General features: G+C 40.6%; 2 protein-coding genes and 1 long non-coding RNA gene across 15 annotated transcripts in view; 1 reads left to right on the top strand and 2 right to left on the bottom strand.

Annotated features, from left to right (window-relative positions):
• Positions 1-13,728, bottom strand: part of LOC140633812 (uncharacterized) — a 68,546-nt gene extending 54,818 nt beyond the window's left edge. For 2 of the 6 annotated variants that reach the window (XR_012031413.1, XR_012031412.1), the window contains exons 1-2: positions 12,044-12,706; positions 7,980-8,086 (exon numbers count right to left, since the gene is read on the bottom strand). This is a non-coding gene — a long non-coding RNA (uncharacterized lncRNA). Of the gene's footprint in view, positions 1-7,942; positions 8,087-12,043 lie in introns of those variants that run through there. The other 4 variants (XR_012031415.1, XR_012031414.1, XR_012031411.1 and 1 more) reach the window with 4 other exon arrangements.
• On the top strand, positions 13,498-26,801 carry PRSS54 (serine protease 54). The gene is given in 6 exon segments (XM_072826901.1): positions 13,498-13,536; positions 13,538-13,586; positions 15,436-15,611; positions 22,086-22,340; positions 22,930-23,061; positions 26,030-26,801. Coding segments are annotated over 6 exon segments (1,188 nt in total). The 5' UTR covers positions 13,498-13,500; the 3' UTR covers positions 26,570-26,801.
• Positions 15,557-27,907, bottom strand: part of CFAP263 (cilia and flagella associated protein 263) — a 40,184-nt gene continuing 27,833 nt past the window's right edge. For 7 of the 8 annotated variants that reach the window (XM_072826893.1, XM_072826889.1, XM_072826899.1 and 4 more), the window contains one exon: positions 23,805-27,109. In XM_072826893.1, the coding sequence (XP_072682994.1) occupies positions 26,981-27,109 (129 nt within the window). In that variant the 3' untranslated portion in view covers positions 23,805-26,980. Of the gene's footprint in view, positions 15,703-23,804; positions 27,110-27,907 lie in introns of those variants that run through there. The other variant, XM_072826890.1, reaches the window with a different exon arrangement.

The following is a 27,907-nucleotide window of genomic DNA, read 5'->3' on the forward strand; positions in this document are numbered from 1 at the left end:
TTGGTTTCAATTCAGGTCATGATCTCAGGATCATGAGATTGAGCCCTGTGTCAGGTTCTGAGCTCAGCGTGGAGTCTGATTAAGACTCTACCTTTGTCCTCCCTTCACTTTCTCTTAAAAAAGTAGCAAAGAGGGACACCTGGGTGGCTCACTGGTTGAGCATCTGCCTTTAGCTCAGGTTGTGATCCCAGGGTCCTGAGACTGAGTCCCTTATTAGGTTCCCTGGGGGGAACCTGCCTTTCCCTCTGCCTATGCCTCTGCCTCTCTCTGTGTCTTTCATGAATAGATAAATAAAGTCTTTTTAAAAAAGTAGCAAGGTGGGGGGGGGGGGGAGAAGCAACTAGTTACATACAAGGAAACCCCATATTGCTATCAGCTGATTTTTCAGCCGAAACTTTGCAGGCCAGAAAAAAGTGGCATGATAAATTCAAAGGACTGAAATGAAAAAATTTAGAATCAAGAATACTCCACCCAACAAGGACATAATTTTTAATTGAAGAAGAAATGGAGCTTCCCAGACAAGCATAAATTAAAGGAGTTATCACCACTAAACTGGCCTTAAAAGAAATGTTAAAAGGACTTCTTAAAGCAAAAAGAAAAGTCCATAACTAGAAGTAAGAAAATTATGAAAGGAAAAAATTTCACTGGTAAAAGCAAAATATATAAAGGTAGTAAACCAATTATTAAGAAAGCTAGTTGGAAATCTAAAAGACAGAAGTAGTAAAATTTATTGTATCTATAATAATTAGTTAAGGTATACAAAAAATAAAAAGATGTAAAATATGTAGTCACATACATAAAACATGGAGGGAGGAGTAAAAATGCAATGCTCTTAGAAAGTGACCATCAACCTGAAACAGACTGCTATGTACATAGGATATTATATATGAACCTCATGGTAACCACAAACCAAAAACTTATAATAAGTGCATAAAAAAGATAAAAAGAAAGGAATCCAAGCATAAAACTAGAGAAAGTCATTAAATCACAAGGGAAGAGAGCAAGAGAAGAACTGCAAAAACAACCAGAAAACAATTAACTATATGGCAATAAGTATATACCTATCAACAATTATGTTAAATGTAATTAGACAAAACACTACAATCAAAAGACATAGGGAGGGGCAACTGGGTGGTCAGTGTTTGAGTGTCTTCCTTTGGCTCAGGGCATGATTCTGGGGTCCTAGGATCCAGTCCTCTGCCTATGTCTCTGCCTCTCTCTCTATGTTTCTCATGAGTGCATATGGAACATTATCCAGGATAGGTCACATGTTAGGCCACAGAACAAATCTCAGTAAATTTAAGAAGATTGAAATCATATTAAGCATCTTTTCTGACCCAATGATATGACACTTAGAAATCAATTACAAGAAAAAACAGGGAGAACCCACAAACACATGGAGGCTAAACAACACACTCCTCAACAATGAAAAAATCAAAGAGGAAATAGAAAAATATCTGGGACAAATTAAATTGGAAACACAATGTTTCAAAATCTTTGGGAACCAGCAAAAATAGTTCTAAGAGGGAAGTTTATAGCAGTACAGGCCTACCTCAAGAAATAAGAAAAATCTCAAATAAGCAATCTAATCTTACTTAAAGAAACCAGAAAAAGAAGAACAAACAAAACCCAAAGTTAATAGAAGGAAGGAAATAATATTAGAGTGGAAATAAATGAAATAAAAACTAAAAAAGCAATAGAAAAGATCAATGAAACTAAGAGCTGGTTCTTTGAATAAGTAAACAAAATTGATAAACCTTCAGCCAAACTCATCAAAAAGAAAGAAGACTCAAACAAAATCAGCAATGATAACAGAAGTTATAACAGACGTCACAGAAATATAAAAAATTATAAAAGACTACTATGAAAAATTATACCCTAACAAATTGGACAACCTAGAAGAAATGGATACATTCCCAGAAACACAAAATCTTCTAAGATGGAATCAGAAAGAAATAGAAAATGTGAACATAGCAATTACTAGTAATGAAATTGACTCAGTAATCAAAAAACTCCCAACAAACAAGTCAAGGACCAGATGGCTTCACAGGTGAATTCTGCCAAACATTTAAATAGAGTTAAAGTTTAAAGAGTTCAAAGAAGAGTTAATACTGGGGCATCAGGTGTGCTCAGTTGGTTGGGTGTCTGATTCTTGGTTTCAGCTCAGATCATGATCTCAGGGATCCTGGGATGAAGTCCCACATCAGGCTCTGCATTGAGTGAGATGCTGCTTGAGATTCTCTCTCCTTCTCCCTCTGTCCCTCCACCTACAAGTACTCTCTCTTCTCTCTCAAAGAAAGAAAAGTTATTACCTATCTTTCTCAAATTATTCCAAAATATTGAAGAGGCAGGAATACTTCCAAATTCATTCTATGAGGCCAGTATTACCTTGATATCAAAACCAAACAAAGATACTACAAAAAAAAACTACAGGCAAATATCCCTGATGAACATAGATGCAAAAATCCTCAACAAAATATTATCAAACTGACTCCAACAATAGATTGAAAGGATCACTAACCACAATCAAGTGGGATTTATTCCAGGGATGCAAGAGTTCAATATCTACACACCACATCAACAAAATGAAGGATAACAATTATAAGATTATCTTAATAGATGCAGAAAAAGCATTTGACAAAGTTCAAGCTCCATTTAAGATAAAAACTCTCGGGATCCCTGGGTGGCGCAGCGGTTTAGCGCCTGCCTTTGGCCCAGGGCGCGATCCTGGAGACCCGGGATCGAATCCCACGTCAGGCTCCCGGTGCATGGAGCCTGCTTCTCCCTCTGCCTGTGTCTCTGCCTCTCCTTCTGCCTGTGTCTCTGCCTCTCTAAAAAAAAAAAAAAAAAAAAAAAATAAGATAAAAACTCTCAAAAAGTGAGTATAGAGGGAACATACCTCAACACTATAAAGGCCATATAACGGCAAACTCATAACTAACATCATACTCAATGGTGAAAAGCTGAGAGCTTTCACTCTAAGATCGGAATAAGATAAGGATATCCAGTGTTGCCACTTTTATTCAACATAGTACTGGAAGTCCTAGTCACAGCAATCAGACAAGAAAAAGGAAATAAAGACATCCAAATTAGTAAGGAAAAAAGTAAAACCATAAAACCATCACTATTTGCTTATGACATGACACTGTACATAGAAAACACTAAAGACTCCAGAGGTGCCAGGTTGACTCAGTCAGTTAAGCATCCAAACTCTTAGTTTCAGCTCAGGTCATGATCTTGGGGTTGTGCGGAGATTGAGCCTAGCTAGCATCAGGCACCACGCTCAGTACAGAGTCTGCTTGAGATTCTCTCTCTCCTTCTCCCTCCATTATCCCTCCCCCTGGTCATGCTCTCTCTCTCTTTCTAAAATAAATAAAGAAGTAAAATCTTAGAAAAGGAAACCCTCTGAAAAGGCAAAGCAATCTTGAGAAATAAAAACAAACATAGAGGTATCACAACCCCAGATTTCAAGCTATACTACAAAGCTCTAGTAATCAAAACAGTATGGTATTCACACAAAAATAGATACATAGATCAATGGAACAGTAGAGTCCAGAAATAAACCCATGCTTATATAGTCAATTAATCTATGACAAAGGAGGAAAAAGTATACAATGATAAAAAGATAGTCTCTTTAATGAATAGTGTCGGGAAAACTGGAAAGCTACATGCAAAAGCATGAAACTGGACTACATTCTTACACCATATACAAAAATAAACTCAAAATGGATTAAAGACCTAAATGTAAGACCTGAAATCATAAAACTCCTGGAAGAAAAGATAGGTAGCAAACTCCTGGGCATTGGTCTTAGCAATATTTTTGGGGGGTCTGTCTCATCTGGCAAGTGCAACAGAAGCCAAGATGAACACCTGGGACTACAGCAAACTAAAAAGCTTTTGCATAGCAAAAGGAGATCATCAACAAAATGAAAAGGCAAATTAATGGGAGAGTTTTCAAATTATATATCTAATAAGGGTTAATATCTAAAATATATGAAGAACCAATACAACTCAACAAAAACCAAAAACCCCAAACAATCCAATTTAAAAATGTGCAGTGGATCTGAATGGACATTTTCCCAAAGAAAATAGACAGATGGCCAAAAGACACATGAAAACATGCTCAACATCACTAATAATCAGGAAAATGCAAATCAAAACCACAATGAGATATTACCTCACACCTGTCAGAATGGATAGAATCAAGAAGTCAACAAATCACAGGTGTTGTTGAGGATGTGGGGTAAAGAGAACACTCATGCACTGGTGGTGCAAACACAGATTGGTACAGCCATTGTGGAAAACATTATGGAGTCTCCTCAACAAACTAAGAGTAGAAATACCACACAATCCAGTAATTCCACTGCTGAGTATTTACCTGAAGAAACTGAAAACATAATTTGAAAAGCTATCTGTATCCCTAGGGCCATCGGTTATAATAGTCAAATTATGGAAGCAACCTAAGTGTCCACTGGTAGATGAATGGATAAAGAAGACATGGCATACAGATTGGAATCTATCTATCTATCTATCTATCTATCTATCTATCTATCTATCTATCTATCTATCATGGAATATTACTTAGCCATAAAAAATAATGAAACCTTGCAGTTTGTGACAACATGAATGGACTTACAGGGTATTATGCTAAATGAAACAAGTCAGACAAGACAAATACCATATGATTTCACTTATATGTAGAATCTAAGAAACAAGACATATGAACAAAAAACTCCCAGAAACAGACTCAGGTGAAACAGGTGAAGGGGATTAAGAGTACACTTAGAGTGATGAGCATTAGGTAATGCATAGAATTGTTGAATCACTATGTTGTACACTGAAACTAATATTGTATGTCAACTGCAATTTAATTTAAATAAATAATTAAAGCCTAGTTCAAGTGAAGAAAAAAATGAAAGCAATAATAAAATATGAAGGATCAAATATGAAAGTCTAACATATCTATTTAGTATCCCAAAGATAAAGAATAGAGAGCCTGAAGATCCAGTAATATTTGATAAGATAATGTCTGAGATAGTTCCAGAATTTATAAGAAAATATGCATAGGGAGTATAATCTATCCTTAAAAGAATAAATACAAATAAATTCATACTTCAATTCACTTTAATGAAACTATAGCACATCAGAAACAAGATAGTCTTTAAAAAGGGCAAGAGAGAATCTCTTTCATAAAGAAACACAATTAGATTGAGGATAAAGTTTTTCAAAACAATGGAATCCAGAACACAGGGAAAGAACATCTTCAGAAAATTTAGAGGAAATAACTCTCAGCCTAGAACTGTGTACCATCAAAACAATTTTTCAAGAAAAATGGTCCAAAAAAAAAAGACATTTACAGGCTAGCAAAAACTAAGAACATTTGCTATCAAGAAATCTGTACTAGGGACGTTTGGGTGGCTCAATCAGTTAAGGGTCTACTCTCAGCTCAGCTCATGATCCCAGGGTCCTGGGATGGAGCTCCTTGCTCAGCGGGGAGCCTCTTTCTCCCTCTTCCTCTGCCTGCCACTCCCCCGCTTATGCTCTCTCTCTCTGTCAAATAAATAAAAAAATATTAAAAAAAATAAATCTGTACTAAAGACACTTCTAAAGGATGTTCTTTAGGAAAAAGATATAAGCCATCAATATAAGAAGGAACAGAGAGCAAATAACATAGTAAATACTATTTATTTTTTTTATTTTTTTTAAATATTTTTTTTCAATTTTTATTTATTTATGATAGTCACAGAGAGAGAGAGAGAGAGGCAGAGACACAGGCAGAGGGAGAAGCAGGCTCCATGCACCGGGAGCCCGACGTGGGATTCGATCCCGGGTCTCCAGGATCGCGCCCTGGGCCAAAGGCAGGCGCCAAACCGCTGCGCCACCCAGGGATCCCAGTAAATACTATTTAAAACCAAATACTGTCTGAATAAAATAATAATAGCATAATTATGGAGTTTAGAAAAGAGCTAAAATATGGAATGAGAATATTATGTAACAGCATGATGGGGAGATTGAAGTTAAAGCATTCCAAGACTGTAGTATTATCATGGGGGAGTTAAGAGAGCAATTGATGTTAGGGGTGATTGAGTTACATGCACATGGTAAAATTTTAATGGTACCCTCAGTGGAATATGCATAGAGTGTACAAATTCCAAACCTGTAGCAAGAAAATTTGGGGTAAGCAAAACAAAACAAAACCAAAAAAGGCAAGAAAGAAGAGGGGTATAGAAAAAAGCAGAGCAAATAATTTTTAATCCTTGTGCCAATACACTTGAAAACAAAGTGGAAAAGTTCCTAGAAAAACAACTTACTAAATCTGCCTCAAGATAAACAGTGGATAGTCTTAGAAATACTAAAAATAAAAATCAATTAAACAGCTGTTAGAGGGATCCCTGGGTGGCTCAGCGGTTTAGCGCCTGCCTTCCGCCCAGGGCTGATCCTGGAGTCCCAGGATCGAATCTCATGTCGGGCTCCCTGCATGGAGCCTGATTCTCCCTCTGCCTGTGTCTCTCCCTGTCTCCCTCTCTCCCTCTCTCCCTCTCTCCCTCTCTCTCATAAATAAATAAATAAAATCTGGAAAAAAAAAAAACAACACAAACAGCTGTTAGAAATTGCCCCACGGGCAGCCCGGGTGGCTCAGTGGTTTAGCACCTGCCTTCAGCCCAGGGTGTGATCCTGGAGACCGGGGATTGAGTCCCACATCGGGCTCCCTGCATGGAGCCTGCTTCTCCCTCTACCTGTTGTCTGTGCCTCTCTCTCTGTGTGTGTCTCTCATGAATAAATAAATAAAATCTTAAAAAAAAAAAGCAATTGCCCCACAAAGTAAACACCAGGCCCAAATAGTTTTCAGATGAGTTCTGCAATCATTCAGGTAACAGACCATTTCCATCTCCCCAACTAATTCCACAAGGCCAGTAAAACTGATAAGGAACATACAAGAAAGGAAAATTACAAGCCAATCTAATTAACAAATGTTGATGCCAAAACCCCATACAAAGCATTGGTGAATAGTAATATATAAGATGATAAAATATTAATCCCTAAAATTCAAGAGTAGCTTATTTTGAGAAAATCCCTAAGTTTCATTAATCATGTTAACAAAGTAAAGAAAAAAATCATATGATTATCTTAATTAATGCAAAAAATTTTGACAAAATTCAACCCCAGATTTTGATTAAAACAAACAAAACTCACTAGAAATAAAAGGGAACTTCCTTAAAATAATTAAGAAAATCTATTTAGCCATCTATACCATGTATTATTCTAAACAAGGAAGTGTTAGAAGCCTTCCCTTTGACCAAGACAAGGATACCCATTTTTACTGATCCTATTCAACTTTATACTAGAGGTCTTAACCAGGGCTATAAGATAAGAAAAAGTAATTAAAAGCATAACAATTATAAAGGAAGAAACAAAACTGTCATTATTGACAGATGATAGGATTCTTTTCCATGGAAAACCCCCAAAAATCTAATAATAAATTATTACAAATAATAACAGTTTAGTAAGAAATAGTTCAAAAGCATAACAAAACAAGGCATCATTTAGTTGCAACCAAAAAGTGTAAGATACCTAGGAATAAACCCCATCAAAAGATGTACAAGACTTTCATGGAGCAAATCATAAAATTTTACTGAAAATATCACCAGCTAACTAGTGACCTAAATTGAGTTAATTAGTGATGTAATTAAGTTGAGAAATACATTGTGCTTATGGATAAGAAGATTCAATATTATAAGGATATTAATGTTAGACACAAACTGAACTATTGGTGCAATGCAATTTTTTTGATGCAATGCAATTCTAATAAACCTTAGAAGGTTTTGTTTGTTGGCTGGTTGGTTGGTAGCAGGTGCCAAGTTTATTCTAAAATACATGAAAGTACAAATCAAAAACAGTTAAGACATTCCTATAGAAAAAGAACTAATGTGGGAGCACTTGCCTTACTAAATAGTTAAAACTTTGCAAAGCTTTAATACTTAAGATTGTGTGACTTGGCACAGGGATATAGGCAAAATGACCAGCGTAGCAGGAGAGAGCTCTCAGAAACAGTTCCAGCATGTACATCGGAGGTCACACTGAAGATCTGTGAAGAAATGATGCTGCCATCACTGGGTATTCATGTGGGAAAAAGTGGGCCCATACCATACAATAAACAAACAAACAAACAAACAAACAAATAAATAACTCCAGATAGGTGGAGGACTTATATGTGAAGAACAAAACCTTAAATATTTGAGAAGATGGTACAGTAGAATATATTGTTGATGTGGATCTAGGAGAAAGTTTCCTAAACAAGACACAAAGAGCCCTAACTGTATAATATTAATACATCTCACTTCATTAAAACTAAAATTAATATTTCGGGATCCCTGGGTGGCGCAGCGGTTTGGCGCCTGCCTTTGGCCCAGGGCGCGATCCTGGAGACCCGGGATCGAATCCCACATCAGGCTCCCGGTGCATGGAGCCTGCTTCTCCCTCTGCCTATGTCTCTGCCTCTCTCTCTCTCTGTGACTATCATAAATAAATAAAAAATTAAAAAAAATTAATATTTCTGTTTATTTGAAAACCTCATAATGAAATTAAAATAGAAAACACTAGCCAGAAATTGGTAGAAGATATTAACAATACATATAGTAAACAATATTCAGAATGTGCTAAGAATTCCTACATCTCAATAAGAAAAAGGCAAGTAAATTTTTTTTTTAAAAGAAAAAGGCAAGTAACCCAAACAGGAAAAATGGACCAAAGACATAAGCATTAACTCATACAGGCAATAAACGCATGGGAAAATATCCTCAACCTTAGCAATGAGATATCCCTTTATATCTCATTGGATTGGCCAAAAATTAAGGCTGACAGTAGTAAGTGTTGGAGAGGACAAACATGAGTCAGCAGGATCACCTTACATTGCTGGTATGAGTGTAAATTGCTTCCACCATCTTGGAAAACAATTTAGCATTATCTTCTAGAATGAGGCATATCCTAACATATTCTCTGACCTAGCACTCCTATTCCTAAGTATATACATCCTAGAGAACCATGAGCAGAGAGCTTAGTCATATATGTCTATGGATGAGCTTGTTAAAGAGCAAGAGAATGAGAGAGAGGGTGGAATGTGTAGGTAGGTACAGGATAATGGTAATGGTTTAGCTCTAGTCTTGTTAGATGACAATAGGAAATAAATTTCTGGGCAGCTGGGTGGCTCAGTCAGTTAAGCATCTGTCTTTGGCTCAAGTCATGGTCTCAGGGTCCTAGGATTGAGTTCCCTGCTCAGCGAAGAACCTGCTGAGAATATTATACAGTTAGGGCTCTTTGTGTCTTGTTTAGGAAACCTTCTCCTAGATCCACATCAACAATATATTCTACTGTACCATCTTCTCAATTTCCTCTCCTACTCCCCCTGCTTGTGCTCTCTCTGTGTCAAATAAATAAATAAAAATCTTTTTTAAAAAAGAGAGAGAAGGGGGACACCTGGATGGCTCAGTGGTTGAGCATCTGCCTTCAGCTCAGGGCGTGATCCCAGAGTTCTGGGATCGAGTCCCTCATCAGGCTCCCTGCATGGAGCCTGCTTCTCCCTCTGCCTATGGCTCTGCCTCTCTCTGTGTGTCTCTCATGAATAAATGAATAAATCTTTTAAAATAAATAAATAAGTAAACAAAAATTTAAAAAGAGAGAGAAATAAATTTCCTAAAAGTTCCTTCTAAATTGAATAACTTAAAATGGAATTTTAATTGGGAAATTTACATTTATAGATATATTAGCTACATGTGGTAGAAATGTTGACTGTCAACCAATCTCAAAGATTGTCAATTGGGTAATTTGGCTTGCAGATTGGATGATTTGGTTAATGAAATGCATTTCATTAAGATAAAAATTGAAAAACTCTTGCACACAAGCTTTTTCTGTAGGCATTAAGAATATGATAAACATGACATTCTGTTTTAAACACTTTTAGAAAAACATTCTATGGGTGATCTATTTAACAAAAAATCTGCAAATACAACACAGGTATCTGAAAATAAAATTGCCAAATAATCACATGAAACTATTAAAGCATTTTTGTCATTTTCAACTGAACACAATGGCCTCTTTGGTAAATAAATTATAGATATTTTTTTCCAGAATTGAAGGCATTATAAGAAATTCTTTTTTTTTTTTTTCTGCTCAGCAGGTGATTTGCATTTAAATGGCAAAATCCTAACTCAAATTTCTTCAGAGTAGACATCATACCGCTGCTAGGAAGTTCTCAGTGAGCATTGTTAGTAATGAAAAATAATTCAAAGAAAATGTAGCATGAACTATTGACAAAAATCCTGCTCAAAGTCCTGCTCAAAGGACTTTGTAGGATGTTGCATCAGTATCAAAGTCATACTGTGCAGTGTACAATAACAATGACATATATTGTGCTAGCATACATTTTGCCTAAAGTTCAACAAACCAGTGATCAGTAGCAGGCAACACTTGGAAAATGTGTGATATGTAAATGAAATAGTATCCGATTTTTTTGTTGTTTTGTTCATTTCTCAAGTGAAGCTTATTGGCATGTTTATTTATTTCAAATATTTTATTTATTCATATATATAGAGAGAGAGAAATAGAGAGGCAGAGACACAGGTAGAGAGAGAAGCAGGCTCCATGCAGGGATCCTGATGTGGAACTCAATCCCAGGACTCCAGGATCATGCCCTGGGCCAAAGGCAGGTGCTAAACCGCTGAGCCACCCAGGAATCCCGTTATTGGCATGTTTAAACATCCTTTTCCCAAACTGCAACAGAACATGAAAAAATACTTTCTAGAGGGAAAAGCAACCAAGTGATTTAGAAATCCAACCATCACTATCCCCTAGGATGAAACTTTCAACCTACCCAGAAGAAATTTTTAACACCCTAGGTTTTGAGCATGACGGGCAGGCCCATAAATAATTGAGGGCAGTCATCAGCAGAGTGGAAAAAAATCTCTCCATGATTTTGGAGTCCCTGTCAATCTGAATACCCAGAACCATCTGCCAGAGTTTTCCAGAACTTGCTGCAATTTCATATGTCCTTTAATTGAGAGTTAGGATTTTCTAACTTCGAAAAATAAAGAGTAAAAATAGAAAGTGACCTGCTGAGAAATTACATATGTTTCACGCTGTCACAATCCTGGATATGCAGCCCATGGTATAAGATTGCAAGTGAATTTCCTCTCCAAGATATAAAACTATGATTGCCATTAATATTATTATTAACCTTAAAGAATTAAATGGTTATTTACAAAATGGTGTTGGGTCCTTTAAAAGTTTATCTGAAGTTGGTGATTTGCATTAAGTGACCCAGAGAGGCTGAAGATTTGAGGCCCTCTGTTCATACAGTTTGCTGGGTGGGTCCCTGAAGGATTCTGAGCGTTTATTGTTATAAAAGTATGCTAAATTGTTCTTGTTAAGAGTGAATGTTTCTGGTGACCTCCACATGGCTTCTTTTCATGCAGGAATTAAAGAGGAATTGGAGAGAGCTGGAGTCTCAGCCACTGCTCTCAGCATCCTCACTCTTAAAGAGCCACTCCTGGCTTTGCCCTAATCATCACTTCTGCTTCAGCCCCCTATCAGGTAGCACGAGGTCCAGGCTGAAAAACGCAGACTTGAATACAGCTCACTACCCTGGAGTTGGAAGGATCTGGTTTGGAGACCTGCCCTTGCCACTTTCCAGATGTATGGTTGTAGGCCAGTGACTTTCTCTAAGTCACCATTTTCCCATGGGGAAAGCTCAAGTAATTCCTTCATCCTGGCAGGGTGATTGTGAATCGTGAACAAGAAAATACATGTGAAAGCATTTTGACATCGACGATGTGGAACAGACTGAAAGGTCAACTCTCATTTCCCCCATTGCCCCAGATCTTTCCCATACTGTCCTCCCAGCAGAGGCCAATCATTGGTGTTAAAGGTGATGGATTATTGGAGGCACACAGGATGTCAGGGGAATCTCAAGGGGAAGGTGATAGCGGCTCTGTTCTGAGTCAGGCTTCACTTTCCAGCCATCTTTCCCTCCATTCAGCCATTCACCTACCTGTCCAATAAATATCTTTCATGCGACTGAGCCAGCAGCCTGTGAGCCCTCTGCTTCCATGGAGTTACATCTTACCACTAAGTTGTCAACAGTTCTCTCGAGTCCTGGCATTTGTGCTAAAACTAAAGCTGCTAACAGTGGCAGGAGGGCAGATCCCATCTGGCCCCATGGCTTGGCAGAGCCAGTCTGGTGGCTTGGCTTGGACCTGCAAGTTGAAAGGCTAAGGAAAACTGAGCTCCAGATCAGAATGCTCATGGGGATTGGAAAAAACAAATCCAGCTTAGTAGTGGGCTTTTTACCATCCAGTCTGACAAAGTCATGAAAGCACAGAGTGGGTGCTGAGGAGGTAGACAGACCACAGCTGCATGGACCGGGCTTTGGGATCTAGCAAAAGGGATGTATTCTTGGCCAAGCCCAGGGAAAGCCAGGCTTCCAGAAGAGTCCTGCTAAGTTTAAGAAATAGGCAGGCTTTTCATCCCGGCTCCTCCTAGGTCTCCATATCTAGACGTTTGCTTGGTGAAACCATGGTAACTGTGATGCCACAATGGGACATTCTTCCCAAGGTGGTAGAAGGAATCTCTCTGTTGAGCTCTGCTGTGTAGTCAGAATGAGTTCATTTCTCCTTTGGCTGTAGCAGTTCACAGAAGACTCTGAGAGCCATCCAGACAACAAGAAACACCCAGTGTCATGAGTGGAACATGGTGACTGAGAACAGCTATTGTGCATTGTTTGAGGCAAGGGCGGGCCTGGTGATGGGGTGGATGATGAGACCCACATGGGCTTTGAACTCAGTTCAAATTCCAGCTCCACCACTTAGCCATTGTGTCACCTTGGCCAGGCTTCTCAGGGTCCAAATGTTAGCTTCTGAGTCTGTAAAATGGGAACAGTGATGCTATCTACCTCACAGGGTTATTGCACAAATTCACTGAGCTAAATGTCAGTCAGTTACTGTGTACAAGTACAAGGTGTCAGTAGTTAAAGAAATTCCAGTGTTCTCTAAGCCAGCCAAGTATAGCAGGACAGCAAAAGTGGGGGTGGCCTCACACTAAACCCTGCTTTTTCTTTTAGCAGCATTTTATGGCTATGGAGTTAAGAAAGGGGTCAAATTCCAATAGTCAAAAAACAACTTTCTGAGCCCCAACTCTCTGGGAAGCCCGAGGATCCTGGCTGGATCGAGGAGAAAACTGACGAGCGTGGGCTGCCTCCTTTCTGTGGGCCCCCTTACCTATCGTAACGATATCAGTGCTGGGCAGCTGGTCCCTGAGCTCTTCACTGCACGGAACCAAGCAATTGGGACGTGACAGGTCTGTGTCCCACGTCTTGGAAGCCTTGTCAATGCGAAGGAAAGAGTCAGGGCAACCAATGCTGAGGAGGGTGAGGCGGGGGTGTGGAAATCACCACTTTGGGGAGGAGAGGAAAAGCCTGTGCCTTCAGATGTTGTGTTTCCACAGCTGCCCATGGTGTCCGCTGCAGTTCGCTTTGGGGATGGCAGAGATGCGCGGGATGCTCTTAGTACTGCTCTATGTCTCCCACTCTTCTGCCAGTGAGTGTGCTGCTTTCTCTGTAACATGACAGGGGGAATTGTTTGGGAAAAGCTCATGGCCCTTGATGTTCAGAGAGGGATCCAGAGGGACGATGACTCAGACAGCGGGCATTGGTGGTGGGAATTAGGCAAAGAAGGGGAACATGAGGCGTGGATGTGGGAAACTGGCTTCAGCAGTCTGATGTCACAGCTGATCCTTGGGTGAGAGGGATCCTCGGGCTACAGAAAGGCTTGTTCAAAAAGCCCACCCTGCTCTTCCTGGGGCTCATCCCCCCAGGTGCCAAAAGGTGGGAGATGTCCTCCCTTGTGCCTGGGTGGGAGCCTGTGGTGCATCTGGTACACTCAGGAACCAGGTTCCTGTGTTTCTACTTCAGCATTGTTATTCCAATGAAACCTTTTATCATTTTTTAAGTTTAAATTCAATTTGCCAACATATAGTATAACACCCGGTGCTCATCCCATCAAGTGCCCGACACCCAGTGAAGTAGGAGGCTTGGCTCACCCAGCCTAGGGCTTTGAACTTCAAAGGTCCTTCCTGCTCTATCATAGTTATACTCTCTTCATGATTCTATGAATGTGGACTTCTTTTTTTATATAGGGCAATACAGCATCTTGGGTGAAACTAGGCCTGGCAGGGGGAGAATATTTTTTAAAACTTTAGTCAACATTTAACTCTCATTTGAAACAAAGTCCAGACTACCCAAGAGACTGCTCAGTTGGGGGCAATTTCCTCAAGGGCTTGGGAAGGCAAAGGCCAAGCAGGCCTGCATGGGCAAGATACAGCCTCCACCTGGTGGGACCTTTTAGCTTCTTGATGACAAGACTTCAGGGAGTGCTTGATATGGCAAAATGCTTTTGTTCATTCACCAGTTGATTTATTGAGTACTTACTGTGGGCCAGGCACTGTACTAGGCTCTAGGGATACATTGGCAAGCAAAATAGACCTGGCGGAACCATGTATGCCAACTGCTCAGGCAGGGCACAGCAAGGGCAAATCTGAGGATATGAAATGTGGCTGGAACAGAGACTGTGACAGGCTGAGGGTATATGAAGTTTGAATTCTGGCCTTGTATCCTACCAGCTGTGTAACTTGGACCAGCTCTAGAACTCAATTTTCTCACCTGCATATGGAGATTGATATAGTGTCCACCTCCAGTTCTGTTGGAGAAATTATATGAAGTAGTGTATATCAGCAGAGTTCAAACTTTTTGGTCTCAGGACCCCTTTATAACTCTTAAAAATTACTGAGAATCCCCCCCAAAAGAATTTTTGCTATGAGGCTATATCTTCCCATCTTTACCATGTTAGAAATTAAAAACTGGGAAAATTTTGAAACACAAGAATACCCAGGTTCACATATGCTATTAGCCATCAGGGTGATGACATCATGTAGCTTCTGGAAAATTCCACCACATACCAGTGTGAGAATGAGAGTGAGAAAAGCAAAAACTGTCTTAGTGTTCTTATGAAAACAGTTTAAATAAATCTTGCAGACCCTGGAAAGGGTCTTGAGGACTCCCAGGGGTCCTGGACCACATTGAGAACCACTGATGCTTTCCAATACTGCCTTGAGTGTGCTCTAAGTGCCCAAGACGAGAGTGATTATTGGTACCTAAAGTTATTTCTAGACTCAAAGATGCCATCAAGAATCTTTTACGGAGAAGGAGACCTACTAGGAAAAGAAATGGGTCGGGGAGGGGTGGCAGAGTTAGTGGCAACCAAGATGGAGAGCCAGAAGGAGCGAGGAACCAGCAGGAGAGGGAGTCTTGAGGTCTGACACGGTGGTGGTGGCCACAGGTCATCAACTCCTTGCCCCAACAGTGAGGCCTCTCCGCTACCTTTTCTGCAGGCTGTGGCATCCAGAAAACCAACATTATGGAAAATTCCGAGGAGGGTTTGGTCAACGACAAGGAATTCCCGTGGGTAGTGTCGCTGCAGGATTCCCAATACACCCACCTGGCTTTTGGCAGCATCCTTAGTGAGTTCTGGATCATCAGCATCGCATCCGCCTTGCAGAACAGGCCAGTACCTCTGCCTTTGGGGCCTACACAGCCCCCTGGAGCGGGGCGGAGGGACCTTTTCCTGCTCGGCTTGGGGAGGCCTGGAAGGTGGATTCCTGGAAACAGGGCAACAGGACATTTTACTGACTCTGCACTTGTTCTGCCAGGACTCTTGGGGTCCTAAAATCATCAGTTGCCAAATTCATGCTGTCCAGTGTGTTCTCTACTATGGGGACTGCAAGGTGAAATGAGTGTTCCTTCATCCTCCATAGGAAGGATATCCATTCCCATTTTCCTGAAATCACAGGCACTGACTCCTGATACTAGAGGTCCTTCCTCTAGTCTTGTTAAGTGAATTGATAGGAACCTATATCTTAAAACACTTAACCTCAAGCCTTAACAACAGGTCTGCCACAGATATATGTACATAGAGAGAAGACTTGAAGGAAATAAGCAAATGCTTAAGAACACTTATCTCTGGATGCTCAGAATGCACATGATTTCTGTATTCTTCTTTGAACTTCAATCTATTCCCCAACTTCTATGTAGTAAATATTTGTTCCTGTAAACCAGGGAAAACCCCTCAAATATTATTAAAGGAATAATCTTACTTTTTGACCCAATGACCTCACTTTTGAGAATCAACATTAAGGAAATAATTTCAACCACTGGAAAAGTGGTTGCAGAAAATTGTTCATAGAATGGTTAGTTACACATAAAACACTGGAAATGTAATGTCCAATTATCATGGATAAATAAATTCTAATTACTCTTTCATATGTATAACATATAATATATAGTATATAAGTAATATGTAATTACATATGTATCTTTATATATACTATTTATATGCCTTATATGTGTATGTAAATGTATATATACACTAAGTATGGGGAGAGAGATTATAATTACTATAATTGGCTAAATAATAGTATAAATCCTTGATGGAATATTGTACAGCTACTGAATTTTCTTACACCTATGATTTATAATTACTATTTGAAAGTATATGCATTTATTTTTTTTGAAAATACATGTATTTAAATGAAATACTATACATATACATAGTTTAATGTTCTGGAGAAACCAAAGCAGCTTCTTTCCCCTGGCCTTCAGACACTAACTCCCTGTCTTAAACCATAGTCTGTCATCAGTTTCTTGAATATTCTTCCTTAATTACTCAATGCATTTACAGATATCTGTAATATACCTATAGGTCTATCCATATTGATTCTATCTACTGACAGAGAAAGAATTTTCCTTCCCCCCGTATTAATGTGCTAGGACTGCCATAACAAAATACCACAGACATTGCAGCTTAAACAACAGAAATTTATTTCTCACCATTTTGGAGGTTGGAAGTCCAAGATCAAGTTCAAGATCAGAAGGACTGGTTTCTCCTGAGGACTCTCTCTTTGGCTTGCTTACCGCTGCCTTCTCACTCTGTCCTCACATGGCCCTTCCTTAGTGTGTGTGTTCCTGGTGTTTCTGCTTCCTTTTATAAGGACACCAGTCCTGCTGGATTAGGGCCTTACACTTATGACCTCATTTAATCTTCATTACCTCTTTAAAGGTCCTATGTCCAAATATGGCCACATTTGGGGCTAGGCCTTTACCTACAAATTCAGCAGGACACAGTTCGAATATAACAACCACACTACAACTGGTAGCACACCATACACAGTATTACACTCGTAGCTTGTTTCACTCTACCAGGAATGCTGAGCCATCTTTTCTTACCATTACATAGGGACCTCCCACATTTCTCAGCTGCACAGTATCCCAAAATGGTTCTACTATAATTACACAGTTCTCTATTAATGGAAATTTGGGTTGTTTGCGATCTTTTACTCAGACCAAAAAATGCTGTAGATATACTTGTACATATATTATTTCACACACACGCAATATACTGTAGAATGAATAACCCAGGAGTGGAAAGACTGGACTTAATGTTGATAGCCATTGCCAGCCAACTAGCCTTCCAGAAAGGTCCTGCTTTCCATGTAGTGTTTTCATTACTACTGTTTATCTGGTCAACCAGTTTTGGTCTGGATTTTCCCTTTGCCTCAGGGTTTTATTAAAGATAAGGGCTTTTAAATACCTAGGTGGTGGGGTGTTTGGTCTATTTTGTTTTCCAGCATTACTGAATTCTGAGTTACACTACATAGTGATCAGATCTACTTAGGAATTTGCTGGGATTGTCCTTCTGCTATATGTGATCCATGTGAATATTTTCCACAGAGAAAATTCAAAGTTCATTCTCTGTCTTTGGTGTACAATTTACTATATAAAATTGGGAGGGCAGCCCGGTGGCTCAGCGGTTTAGCGTGCCTTCAGCCCAGGGCATGATCCTGGAGACCTGGGATCGAGTCCCACGTCGGCCTCCCTGCATGGAGCCTGCTTCTCCCTCTGCCTGTGTCACTGCCTCTCTCTATATATATGTCTCTCATGATTAAATAAATAAAATCTTTGAAATTGGGAAAGGTAATCTTGATCTGTCCTAGGCTGACAAAGGTAAGTTAAAGTCTATCATGAACAAGCTTCTGGCTTTTTCTATTTCCTGGAGTGTTCCCTTTGTGAACATTATATCATGTGCTACAGGTGTTTGAGACTATGAGGTCTACACTGGAGACTAAATTCTTTCTTTCTTTTTTTAGATTCTATTTATTTATTCATGAGAGACAGTTGAGAGAGAGAGATAGAGGCAGAGACACAGGCAGAGGGAGAAGCAGCAGGCTCCATGCAGGGAACCCGACGCGGGACACGATCCTGGGTCTCCAGGATCACGCTCTGGGCTGAAGGCAGTGCTAAACTGCTGACCCACGGGGGCTGCCTGACTAGATTCCTTCTTATCAAGAGCCCTCTCTTTATCTTACTCCTTGCTCTTCTGCTCTGAATTGATGTTCAGAATGAAACTCCTACTTCTTGTTTTTAATTTAGGTTATATTTTCTGCTTCTGTTGCTTCTTTTCTTTTCACTCTGTGGCCTTTGTTTTGTTTTGTAGGTCTCCTCTGACAAATTTGGGAAGTTTGAGTTTTCTGGTGTTCATCTGAGAGTTGTAATTTCATGGAAGATGACTACATATCAGTTTCTTTCTGGACTGTCTTCTTTAGACTCTGCTGTGGCCAATGCTAGAAGTCCTATCTTTTTACTTCTCTCTCCTTCTCCACCACACCATTTTGATAGATTATAATAGGTTCTTTAATGTTTACCTTGATGCATATGCATATTTGCACATTCTTATTACTTCATAATTTAGCTGTAAGCAAATAATATGTTCAGGCTCTTGTAAAAGAGAAAACAGACATATATGCCTACCTCCCAACTTTCTTTTCAGCTTCAGTAATACCATCTAATTACTGCCAGAGTTTACATTTTTACTCCAACCTAAATTTTAAAAGGTTTTAAATTTTAGTCCAATGTTAAAATGAATTCCACACTTACTGACAACTCTTTTGCTGGATTTTCTCCATTCCACACTAGAATTGGCTAAAATTTGTCTTCAGGTATGTACTTTCTTAAAAGACTCCCAAGAACCATATTTCCTTGGGTTTTTTATATTCGGAAATGTGCTATCCTCAAGCTTAAATGACACCTTTTTTCAATCTTATTTTTTAAAGATTTTATTTATTTATTCATCACAGAGAGAGAGAGAGAGAGAGAGAGAGAGAGGCAGAGACAGAAGCAGGCTCCATACAGGGAGCCTGATGTGGGACTCGATTCCGGGTCTCCAGGATCACGCCCTGGACTGAAGGCACCACTAAACCGCTGAGCCACTGGGGCTGCCCTTTTTAAATATTTCTAAGTAATCTCTGTACCCAGTGTGGGGCTCAAACTCATGACTCCAAGATCGAGAGTAGCACGCTCTACTGTCTGAGCCAGTCAGGCACCCCTGAATGACAATTCAAGTATAGAATTCATAGATCATGCCTTCTTTCCTTTTGAGACTTAATAGGTATTACCCCCAGCTTCTGGTATTAAATCTTACTGAAGTCTGAAGCCATTCTGATTTTCTCCTCTGTAGGTGTGTGATCATTTATCCCAGTATACCTGCTGTTTGTACCCCCTTTCATTCTCTTAAGTTCCTTTGGCAATAAATTATATGGCCTCATTTAAGATGACTTAATTAGGTTTTGTCTGGATGCCCATGGAGTCCTTTGTCACTGAAGACCAGCTACTAGCTATGCTGGATCTCTCCCATTTCTACTCTTTTCTAGCTTGTTGTGTCCCAGAAGGCTAACTTATGTGGGTTACACCACAGGCACTCTTACCTTCTGGGTTCCAGTTGGGTTTGGCCAAGGGGAACACTGGCAAGAGATCAGAGGAAGCGAGGAGAGTGAGGTCAAGGTCTTTACTCCACTGAGGGGTACTGCAGACTGGCTGCCTCCTCCAGCCAAGTGACCTAATCCCCATAGCTCCGAGCACTTCCTCCCCTTCTCTAGTACCTAGAGTCACAGGAACACCCTGGTTGTTATCTCAGCAGAAAGCTGGATTTGCCACGTGGTGCCCAGGCACTGCACTATTCTTTGTGATTTTCCTACATCTTTCCAAGACCTTTGTAGAGTTCCCCCAACTTACCTTGAGTATGCCATCTATTTCCTGCTGGGAGCTGACAAGGATATGTCTCCTTGTTGATCATTCTGTATCCCTTTTTTCCTAGGATATGGAGTCCACTTCTGAACTGTAGACTGAAGTCTTATTTCCAGAAAATTTTCTTAAATTATATCATAAAATGTTTTATTATCTGTTTTATTATCTGTTTTGTTATTTGGGTGACTTTCTTTGTGATCTGCTGACTTACCATTAACTGCCACATTTGTTATTTTCCTCTCTCTCCTTTAAAAATCTTTGTTAGGGTTAGAAACGACAAATACCCACCATTTGCTTCAATATGGATAGAACTGGAGGGTATTATGCTGAGTGAAGTAAGTCAATCGGAGAAGGACACACATTATATGGTCTCATTCATTCGGGGAATATAAAAAATAGTGAAAGGGATTAAAGGGGAAAGGAAAGAAAATGAGTGGGAAATATCAGAGAGGGTGACAGAACATGAGAGACTCCTACCTCTGGGAAACGAACAAGGGGTATTGGAAAGGGAGGTGGGCGGGGGGTTGGGGTGACTGGGTGACAGGCACTGAGGGGGGCACTTGATGGGATGAGCACTGGGTGTTATGCTATATGTTGGCAAACTGAATTCCAATTTTTAAAAAATCTGATATTTCCCACTCATTTCTTTTTTTTTTCCCCTTTCTTCCCTTTCACTATTTTTTATATCAGAAAGGGAGACAGAACATGAGAAATTCCTAACTCTGGAAACAAACAAGTGGTGGTAGAAAGGGAGGTGGACAGGGGGTGGGGGTGACTGGGTGACAGGCACTGAAGAGGGGCACTTGATGGGATGAGCATTGGGTGTTATGCTATATGTTGGCAAATTGAACTCCAATAAAAATAAATTTTAAAAAACCTTTGTTAAGGATGCCTGGGTGGCTCAGTGGTTGAGTGGCTGCCTTCCGGCTCAGGGCTTATGGCATGATTCTGGGATGGAGTCCCACAGCAGGCTCCCTGCAGGGAGCCTGCTTCTTCCTCTGTCTGTGTCTCTCTTATGAATAAAAATCTTTAAAAAAAAATAAAATTGTGATTTAAAAATAATAATAAATAAAAATCTTTGTTAATATCTATTTCATTTTGGCCACTTCTCTCAGTCCCTCCCTCTGTGTCCCTTACTGTATTTTTTGTGTTATCTATTCTCCTTCATGCTGCTTCCAATTTGGCCTTTATTTTGGCAATGGTTTTGTTTTCTTTCCACTTGTTTGCTGAAAAGCATGTTTGACCAGCATTTTCTGACTTTGTGGGGGTAGGTATCATCTAGAACTCCTTGCACTCCTGCTGTCTCCCCTTGCTTTTGTTAGCCCTTCCTCTGATTCTGATATTTGGAGTTTCTTGTGTCTCTTTGCTTCATGGTGTTTGCAGCCTTTCTCATTCTTGTAGTTCCTTGGGTGATCCCCAAGAGAAGAAAGGGAAAACACCCGAATGAACTCCATCATTATTAAAATCAGAATTTCTCTGAAGAGTACTTAGAGTTTGTAATATGAAAAGATGTTTATATTAAAATTTAAGTGCTAAAATCAGGAGTCAAGATTATATCTTTGATGTAACAATGACTACATAAACAAAAAATAAAACTATGGGAAAAGCATGAAGATAATCATCCCTGATATAACAGATTATCTTTTGGTGGTGGGACAAATGATGTTAAGATAGAGAAATTCCCAAGTTGCTATGGGCTCACAAAGGAAGACACAAGCCTAGAGGTTCAGAAAAGATTTTCTGGGGACTGGATCCAAAGAGATGAGTAAAAATTAGCCCAGGAAAAATGAGGTGGATGAGTATTCCAAACAAACAAACAAAAATTAAATATAAAAACAGGGAAGTGTGAATCTTCCATGGTGCCTTGGCTTCTCAAGTTTCCTTTGCTCTCTCTCTCTCTAGGAAGGACGTCATTGTTATAGTTGGTATAGCTAAGATGGATGCCAAAGTGGTTGCTCATGAAGAGTATCCAGCCAATAACATCATCATCCATGAGGATTTTGATAATGAAACCATGATCAATAACATAGCCCTCCTGAAGACAGACACGGCGATGGAGTTCAACAACCTGATCCAGCCCATCTGCTTCCTCAGCAGAAAGCTGCATGTGCCACCAGCCTTGCGGAACTGCTGGGTGGCAGGATGGAATCCCACGTCTGCAGTTAATGCCTTCCTTCTCCTAGAGGAGGCTGTGTGTATGCTAGCAGTGGGGGTGACTTGGATGAACCATTCTAGAGCTTATCTTAATAATTCAGGTTGTTTGAGATTCTGGTATTGGGCTGGAACCCTCATGTAATAAGTCAAGATTTCCAATGCTTGCCTTTTCTGTGGCCATTCTTATATGTGTTCCTTTTTCTTCTAGTCCTACACCAAAATTAGAAGTACATAGGCAGCAAATAGCCTGAAGTGAGTGCAAAGTTATAGTGGGGCAAGGGGATACTATTCCCTGAACTGGAACTGATTATCCTCTTTGCTAAGCTGTCCTTGTTTTCTCTTATTCTTGGAAAATGAATAAGGAAATGTATTCTCTGTAGATGTAGAAGAAGGATGGAATATGTTATTTTCACATCCAAGTTCAAAACAAAGGTAGTTTTCAGAAAAACTCTGACACAGGTTCTGATTTCTATAAGGAAAAGGGGTTTATCAGAACATTTTCTACTCACTCCCATGTAGATACGTGAGTTGTAGTTGAGCTGACATAGGCAATGTCTTCTTGTTAATAATTCTTGGCTCTCTGTTGCATGGTCTAGACAGGAAATCACATGACGATGAGTATCCTGAGGAAAATCTATGTGAAAGACATCAACCTATGTCCCCTACACAAACTCAAGAAAACAGGATGTGGCAATCACATGGAACAGGAAACTGATGCTGTCTGCTTGGTAAGAGCAAGATGGAGTAAAAGCTAAAGGCTGAGAGTGAGCAGTGGTCACTTCGAGGGAACCTTGAGACTCCCTCATTGCATGGTCAACTCCATGAGGGACTGGCAGGGACTGGCACCTGGCACTCATAGCTGCCTCCAGCACTTGGCAGACAGTAGATGCTCAATAAAAATCTACTAAATGGACTAAACAGTCACCATTTTAAATGTGACATGATTAAGCATTTCTAAGTCATAGATGTTTTCTCACTGGCTAAAAGTCTGAAAGTGTGAATCCAAACTATGCATGAAGATATACTTCAAGCATGTCTACAGGGTGGGGTCATTGTATTCAGCTTCTATAGAGCCTACACTCTGATGCTATTGCTCATCAGTTATCGGAGTTTTTTTCTGTAAGAAGCCCTGCCCTCCATCTGGAAGAGAGTTGTATAGATGTGGTTGTCCTACACCTCGGCAAAATGTGTGGAATTCATAAACCCCTGGCCCAGGCTCCCTCATGCCCATACTCAGAGAAAGTGTGATTTACAGAGGTCATACAGTTAATAAATGTTAGAGTAAGGATGAGAACATAGGTCCACCAGATCTCCAGGCAGTTTTTCTCCTCTACTCCAAAATTTCTAAGGTGCGGATCATCCACTCTCCTTCAATTAAGTGTCAGGATTCCCTGGTGGGGAATTTTTTTTCCCCAGATGATTTATGGAAAGTATTTTAGAGAAAGGCAGAAAAATACACATATGCAGATAATTCTTTCTAAAAGTAATTTTATTGCAAATACATGAAGGACTACCTTTCACTAGGCAGTGAGTTTGCCTTTCCAAAGTTGGTTCAACATTTGAGTGCCTACTTTGTATGAGTCTCTCTACCCATAGAAGACCAACAACTTTTTAAAGTAGATAACATGTTAAAATACATTAGAAAATATAGCTAGTTACCAAAATCCTGCTGTTAACCATTCCATCAATCCAGTACATATTTCATCAAATTGAAGATGCTGTTATTTGTAGAATCCACCATTTTTTATGATCAATCATGAGAGAGAACTCTGACATCAACCAATTAAAAGACACATCTCATTTCAAAGATGTAAATTTTTCAAGAGCATCTTAGATTCAATGGAATATGGTAAGCTGTTCATACTCTAAAATGATTACCTCTTTAAATCTATCTACAAAGTTCAGAGTGGTTTTTACCTATTGGTTTTTAACTATAGAGCACCTGCAGTCAGTCCTTTGTTTTTGAACTGTGCTTGCAAACTGGCTCAGACACTGACTTGTCCACCTAGGATCCTTTCCTCTTTCAGAAATATGTTCCAGTGTCCAGAGATCCTCATAGTCATATTTCAGATATGTAGGATAAGCCACCCAAGTTCAGTATCTGCCTAATGAGTCCCCAGAAATCCAACCCAAAGCAGAATCACTCTGAACTCACTGCTCCCCCTTCTCCTCACAACTGTTAGGGCTTTTGTTCAATGTCAAAGTTGAGCATCACACAATGAAAGAGCCCCTCTAAGCTGGGGCTGCTCCTCTGGGAGATGAGCTGGGGTTGCTTCAGAGAAGCACCTGGTACTACTTCTCTCAGCTGCTTGGGCTTAAGAAGTTAGGTCCCACAGGTTAGGAGGAAGAGAAAAAGCACTGCATTCTACACCCAGGTGGAATGGCAACTTGCAAAACCATGCAACAGCCAGGGAGGTCTACTGCACAATCATTCATCAAACTATTTGTCCTAAATGGCATGATTTTTCTTCCTTAAGCTATAAAACCACAATTAAGGCAAACTGGGAGTGGTATTGGTGACAGGAGGGGAGGCCATGCTATGCTTGGCCAGAGAACCTCTCTGACCAAAGTAGACATGATATGGTGCTAAAGGAGTCTATTTAACAGTCCTATCACTGTCAGCCAGAACTTGGGATGAAATCTCTACCCTCTGCGCCATGGCAGCACGGGGCAGCAAAAGCAATGTGTGCTTGACCAGCCCTTCTCAGAGACAGGCCACACAGGTCAAGGGGGCTGCCCAGCCTTTGAATGACAACCCCTCTTGGGGTAAGATGGACCACTAGGCTGGAGTGAGGGGTCAGAAATACCCTTAAGGGGAGGCCTGGGAGTGGGGCAACTAAGGTAAATTATACCAAGCAGTTGTCTTGTTGCTAGTCCTCATATTTCTCAGCTTTTCACATAAAAATGATGGCCTTTTATAGACACCAGAATAATGGTAGCCAATTCTTCATTGAGTGCAGCCTGTGTGCCAGGCACTGTGTTAGGAGCTCTGCATGTAGTATAGGCACTTTAACTCAGAGAGTAGTAGGTGACTCGCCAGGGTCACATATCTAGGTAAGTGTGCCAAGCTTCCACGCACTCCCTCAAAGGGAGATCAGGTCTGTGCGGCAGAATCACCTCTGAGTCCCAGAGGACTTCCTGTGGGAAGGCTGGGAGCGTGGGCAGGGCTGATGAGCAGGGGCACCGACAGGTGCCGACCAAGTGGACAGGCTGTGAACCTAGCCTGGTCAGTGCTCCCCGGGGAAATGTGGCTCTGACCTCAGCAGGAGTGTGGGATGGAGGGAGCAGCTTGAATGGAAGATAGAAACACAGCAGAGAGAAGGAAAAATTGTGAGCATTCCAGGCCAGAAACAGTGGGGGTGGGGTGGGGGGGTAGCGGGGGAATCAACATTTGAGGAATGAGAAACCAAAAGAGAGTGAGGATTTAGTCAAAGGGCCATGAAAATGAAATGGGAACCAGGAAGCTGTTGCCAAACTGCAAAAATCTACAAATAATTTGTATAATAAAAGAAAAAGTCATCTTGTTGGAATTTATGGTAGCAGCCGCCTAGTTTGGAATTGGTATGCTATAATGTACCCCAACTCCAGTGAGAACCAGTGTAAAACATTTCTGGAACAAATAGTAAATTGTACAAGCATATATATATATATACACATATACATATAAGACCTGAAACCTTCTGTCTTTTGTCACAGGGGGACCCAGGAAACCCAATGATGTGCCAGCTACAGCAACTGAATCTGTGGGTGCTGAGAGGAATCTTGTCCCATGGTGGTGAGGAATGCCCTGGCGTATTTCTGTACATCAGGGTGGAAGACTATAGTGACTGGATTATATCCAAGACTAAGAAAACCAGCCATCCACTGTCTTCTTTCTACCACTTGGAGGATTCGTTTCCTTTCTTCAGCTACTCATCACATATCATCGTGACACAGAGAAAACATTCTGGGCTAGGCCAGGGTGGATGGTCCCAAACATACACGCAAGGACAAAAAAGGGTCGCCATACATTCATGGCCAACAAACAGCTTTAGAAAGGGTCCAGATGTTGGGGAGAAAGGGTTAAAGGAATTAGGCAAGTCTTCTGTTGCGGCCATCCAACCCATGTACTATGACTATTATGGTGGGGATGCCAGGGATGGTGGTGGGCCTATTTCAGGTCAGAACAGGTTACATCAGCCCCAAGAAATTATCTTGTTTTTCTTTGTGCTGGTTTTCTTTTGCAATGGTATCTAGTCAAGGACCTAAACCTCTCAACTGAAGAGTAAGCTCAGAATGCTGAGTGCCAGGCAGTCACCATGCTATTTTGGTGTCTGTTTTTTGATAGTTGCACACCTGGGCTGCCATGGACAGGCCCACAGTGCATAATGGGTGGGCTCTCCCTCCTCTGTCCCACTCCTACATGCGGGAAGGTCACTTTCATTTGTGCTTGTGAACTAAATGTGGGCTAACAAGTGTCAAACCATTAGAGTGCCCTGTGGTTCTTTCAGTGTTAACGGTTCCAGGGGCCAGGCTATGAAATTAGCCACACTCCCCACAGGCAAATGTGGCCTGGGAAGTGCTCAGCAGTCCGGCTGGAGAGTGGGGGACACCAAGCAGCACAGGGAACAGTGAGAGGACCCCTTGAATGGAAAGGAGCTGATTACTTTAATGGATCACTCTGGTCTGCAGCTGTGGCCTCCCTCTGGCTATTTCCTGGGGGGGGCAAAGTGCCTGCAACTGCTCATTGGTGGTTTTCATTTTATTCCATGCCTTGCGGTAGCCTTTTAAGGACATCTGCAAAAAAAGGGAAAAAGGGGGGGGGGGAGACAGTCATTTGGGAAAAAGAGATTGTGATTTTTCAGAATGCAACCCGCATCTAGTCCTGCGATGATGCAGAGGAGTCTGTATGGCCAGTGCCAGGCTGGAAGATTCTTCCAAAGAGCTTGTTTCTGTTCAGTGAAGTGAGTGGTTGTTAGGTTCCTGCTGTGCTATTTCTCAGCTCCAAATCTGACGGGCCTAAGTTTGGATCCTAATTCACTCCCTGCCACCAAGCAGAGAAAGTACTGTGGGAAAACGAACCTGGGTCTAGATGTGAAATGCCAGGCTTCCAGAGTGACCTGCCTGGGTTTCTGAGCTATTCGTGTGTCTCAAGTGTCCTCAGTATGCAACCAGGCCTGTGGCAGACCTAGTGCTTTTTTTCTGACCATTTGCACATTTCCCGTTTCCTTTCTGTGCTCACAAGGGGCTAGGGTGCTCTGAGCACACCATATCATACAGAAAGGCTGCGGGATTATAAAAAATGAAAGACACATGGCAACTATGTAAATGCATGGAATCGGGTTCTGAGTGGTATTAAAAATCCATTATTATCTCATTTTTAAAGAATATTGGCTTCTCCATGTATAAAGTAGCAATCACTAAATTACCAATGGTGGGGGAAGGAATTCAGAAATTTCCAGAATTCATTAAGAAAACAAGCAACTAAAAACATACTATGACTACTGAGTGTCTTCCCAATCACCTGAAAAGACACTGTCCCTAATATTGAAAAGGGAACTTAAAAAAAAAAAAAAAAGGAAAGAAAGGAAGGGA

The sequence above is a fragment of the Canis lupus genome, chromosome 5, assembly GCF_048164855.1.
Source record: "Canis lupus baileyi chromosome 5, mCanLup2.hap1, whole genome shotgun sequence".
Taxonomy (NCBI): Eukaryota; Metazoa; Chordata; class Mammalia; order Carnivora; family Canidae; genus Canis; species Canis lupus.